At 24.4% G+C, this 4562-nt stretch overlaps 1 protein-coding gene across 1 annotated transcript; it reads left to right on the top strand.

Moving 5' to 3' along the window:
* The first annotated feature begins 3845 nt into the window (after nt 1–3845).
* Nucleotides 3846–4282, top strand: LOC107470885 (protein SOB FIVE-LIKE 4). Its single transcript, XM_016090298.3, has one exon. It carries the CDS (start codon nt 3864–3866, stop codon nt 4188–4190), a length of 327 nt encoding a protein of 108 aa, XP_015945784.1. The 5' UTR covers nt 3846–3863; the 3' UTR covers nt 4191–4282.
* Nucleotides 4283–4562: the final 280 nt, after the last annotated feature.

The raw sequence follows: 4562 nt of genomic DNA, 5'->3' as shown, positions 1-4562 counted from the left end.
ATTTAACTCTCAATCTCTCATAAAGTAATAATCCGTTTTTAAAAAACTTAGAGATGCAGCACTCTTTACATTTTGAAATTTACATTTACATTTTAAATTTAAATTCTTAATATTAAAATTTAAATTTAAAATATATGTCATTGATATAAAATATAATAAATAAAAAATTAAATTTATTTAATTAATAAAAAATATAACACTCTTCACTTAATAAAAGATTAAATATAAAAAATTTAAATTTTATTTTATATATATAATAATTCATTAACTGACGATAAATCTTTAAATGAAATTTAAAATCTATAATAATTAAATTGATTATCCATCTGTCAAGCTGAAAAATACTAACCAAAAATAATTAAAAAAAAAAGATTTTTGTTTCACTTTCATTGACAGGTTGGTGTTCGTTGTAGGTGCGTGGTAGTGTGCTAGGTAGCTATATGTATATAAAGTCAGAGAATTAATTAATGAGTTATGCAATCTAGATTTCCAGGTGGTGTAGTGAGGTGAGCCTCATCCATGCAATTAATTGCACGCAATTTGGCTTCACCCATCTTCATGTTAATTATGTTTGCAAATATACATAGACGGACAGTTAGATCATATCAAATGATAATGATATTAATTTAAACAAATATTATATTAATTTCTAAATATATAGAAGATATAATAAATATTTTTTATTGACGTAAAAGTTTCTGAAAATACTATTGTATATATATAACCTTCTGATTCAATAGTTTATTTTTAACAGATATACAAATAAAATATTATTCCACAGTATGACAATTACTCAAATTAANTGATCCTAATTAACTATTATATATGTAAACTCTAAAATTTAACACAAAAGAGTTACAATGTATGTGTACACAACCATAGTGGGTTCGTCCAACTAAAAAGTATCACAAACAAAATTTTAGGATCAAAACCTTGTAAAATGTAATTATTTACTCTCTTTATTTTAAAATAAGTGTCACTTTTATTTTGTGAGTTTCTTAAAAAGTTTATTATATCTAAATAAAAAATATCTAGATATATTAATTTTTAAATTACTAAAAAGTTAAAAAGATTACATTTATTTTAAAATAAAAAGAGTATATTATATTAAGGGACTGATTCTCATATATAGTTGAGTGTTTGACTTATTAGGTCAGTTTTAAATTAGATTAGGTAAATTAATTTGTATTGGTTAAGTGATTAATTTAAGTAAGTATTAAAATTTAAATTTTTTCGTATTATGTATATAATAATTTATTAATCAATGATACATATTTAAATAGAAATCTAATACGTGATAGATTAATTTCGAGTTGAGAAATATTGTAACAAACCAAATTAGACTAGGTGAAGCACTTCTCAAAACACTAGTAAAGGAAGAAAAAGTTTCAATACATATACTTGGTGGATACAGAGTTAAAATCAAATGATACCGATATTAATTCAAATAAAATCATATGATGCATATTTTATTAATTAAACCACTGAGTCATAATAACATATGATAAATGTCATTTATACAAAATTTCGCCAAAATTAAACATCAATAAGCTAAGTATGTAATTGAAGGATATCTTGTTTATATATTTTTTGAACAAATAAATTTTGTTGATTTTTAAGTGATTATACTTTAGAAAAATTTTTAAATGTATCGATATAGTGTCAATAATTTTTAACCATTGATTTTAATTAAAAAAATATATATAATATATATAATTAAGATTAACATTTAAATATTATCAAATACCCATATATTGATAATCTGATGTACTTAAAACCTTTTCTATACTATATAATAAACGATTTTGAATTGATATGAAACCTTTTAGAGATACGGTAATATTACATTAGGAGTATTGTTATACATATACATTTTTTTCACATACAAATCATACAAGTTAACTCTAATATAATAAAATCTACTTAAATAATACGTGCGTAAAAATTATGTTATTTTTTTTGTATTCTGCATTTTTCTTCCTCTTCCTTCTTCTTCTCTTTCTTCTTTGTGTTTCTTTTTTTCGCGTGTTTTATTTTCATCGTCGTTTTTTATTACTGTTATTGTTACATTTTTTTCCTCCTACTCTTTTTATTAATTTTACAATATTATATATTTTTTTCCTCTCAAAAAAAATTATGAAAACATGAAATAAGAAGATGGTGAAGAAGAAATAGTAGAAGATGAGGAGGAGGAAGAGGAAGAATTTTGAATTATGTAGAAATTATCAACACACATACACCGAAAATTACTAAACAATAAACTCAAATATCTTCGTATTACGCCCAAATATTTTCGTATTACACCCAAATTTGCTGCAAATATAGAAAAATATTTTTTCTAATATTGTATTTTTTCTTCTTTTTTTCCTTATTTCTTTCTTTCTTTTAGTTGAATGATATGTAAGTTCATCATCTTCTAAGTAATATTGCAGCATTATATGTTTTTTCTTCTTCTTTGTTTGATTTTTTTTATTTTTATTCTTGTTAAGAGAGTAAAACAAGAAGAAACCTGAAAAGGTAAAATATAAAAAAGAAAAGATGAATAAAAAAAAAGAAGAAAAAAATGGTGATGATGATGAAAAAGAGAAGAAGAAACAGCAAAAGATGAAGAGGAGAAAGAGAAAAAGTTTTGAATTATGCAGAACTTATCAGCACACATATACCGAAAATTTTTAACAATATACTCAAATATCTTCGTATTACATTCAAATATTTTCGTGTTACAACCAAATTTGCTGCAAATGCAGAAAACTGTTTCTTCTAATACAGAACTTCTACATGACATTCAATTCAAATTATCAACGATGAACAACAATTTTCACAAACAAAAACATTATTTATCTACAGAATCATAAATTACTAACGAAAATATTAATTAGAATCGAACCACACATCAGTCACTTGATTAGATTCAAAATAATAATCAATTTTATTCTAGTTCAATTAATAATCTGAACTTGAATTATTTATTATTTTCAATAACGAGATAACTGATGATAGAGGAGAAGGAGGAAAAAAGAAAGAGAAAAAATTTTAATGAAAAAAAAAGGAGGAGGAGGAGATAGTATTGATAACAATGATAACGAAAAAAAAAATAACAAAAAAAAAATAACTTGTATAAACTTATATAAATTTATATCAAAAAATGACTTGTATATGAAAAATAATACTTATATTAGTTTTAACTTACGAGTTAAAATCAAATGAAATTAGTTTTAACTTAAGCAAAATTATATTCGCTCATATTTCTCTACAAAAATTAATTTTTATAGATCTAATGATTGAATTATCATCGTCTTTCACATGAAGATTATTTGTGCAAAGTTTTGTAAACATTTAATACCAATAATAAGACTATATTTAATTTCTAAATATATATTAATTTTTGTTATATTACAGTAAACTTTGATTTATAATTAAAATAGTATATCTACTAATTATACGTTGACATAAAATTTTACAAACATCATATATACAACATATAAACTTCTAATTCAATGACAAACATTATAAAACATACATATTATTCTAAAATAAGTTACCAAACATTATAACATTAAGTTTGACTTACATGGAATTTTCTTTATAGTTTATATATATAATATATTTTTTGTCGGTATGAATGGAAGCAAAGAGTGAGAGATGAAGAGATTAGTGGTTTTCAGGTGTCCCAAAACAACTCCTTTTATTTTTGTTTGTATTTTAAATTTTCCTCTATTGAAAATAAAAGGATACATTAATTATTATATATACATACATAGTTTCCTTCTTCATAGTTTCGTAGTTCCTCTCTCATCATCACCCCCCATATATATAGTTTCTTTCTTGATTTGTTATTATCTCATCATCATCATCATCCGGAGATGGATCCACATCAGCATGAGATGAAGGGAGATGCATCAGAAGAAGAATGTTACAGCAGCAGTGAATCTGGATGGACCATGTACATAGGGTCCCCCATGGATGATGACCATGATGATGATGATGATGATGATGATGATTCCATGGCTTCTGATGCTTCATCTGCTCCAACTCATTATTATCCACTTCAAGAAGCTCAAGAGGAACAACAACAACATGATCTCAATGATGATGATGAGAACAACCATTGCTTAGTCAGCAAAGCAAAGAAGAAACCAGTAGAACAAGAAGAAGAAAAGAAGAAGAAAAGGGAGGAAGAGGAGAATTAAGAAGACCAAATCTACTAATGCTACCGTAGTTCAGGTGAGAAAAGGGAAATAGATTATGCCTAATTTCACCTTAATTATCTTGGTTTAATCTCCTAACTAGTTTTTTGTTTAATTGTTAATTAGTATTTTTATTACGACAATATATATACTTAGGTACGGTATATATAAAACTTGCATTGTTAGTATATTTTGCTGTTATTAGTTCCAATGTTATTGTAATGTTCAAATTTGAATCAAGAAAAAGTTATTAGCTGATGTGCTTGCGAGGATAGGAGTGTATTCTTAATCAACTTCTAATTATATTAACTATTGATTTTCATATAGGATGTACAAAAATAACTTTTACATGGACAGCCCCCTCTTCCCAAAAAA

The sequence above is a fragment of the Arachis duranensis genome, chromosome 10 (assembly GCF_000817695.3).
Source record: "Arachis duranensis cultivar V14167 chromosome 10, aradu.V14167.gnm2.J7QH, whole genome shotgun sequence".
NCBI classification, from domain to species: Eukaryota; Viridiplantae; Streptophyta; class Magnoliopsida; order Fabales; family Fabaceae; genus Arachis; species Arachis duranensis.
Note: the sequence above shows the minus strand (reverse complement) of the source record. Positions and strands in the feature narration are given on the sequence as shown.

Bases quoted from the DNA above. Each gene is read 5' to 3' on its own strand.
- LOC107470885 (XM_016090298.3), top strand. From the start codon at position 3,864: ATGGATCCACATCAGCATGAGATGAAGGGAGATGCATCAGAAGAAGAA.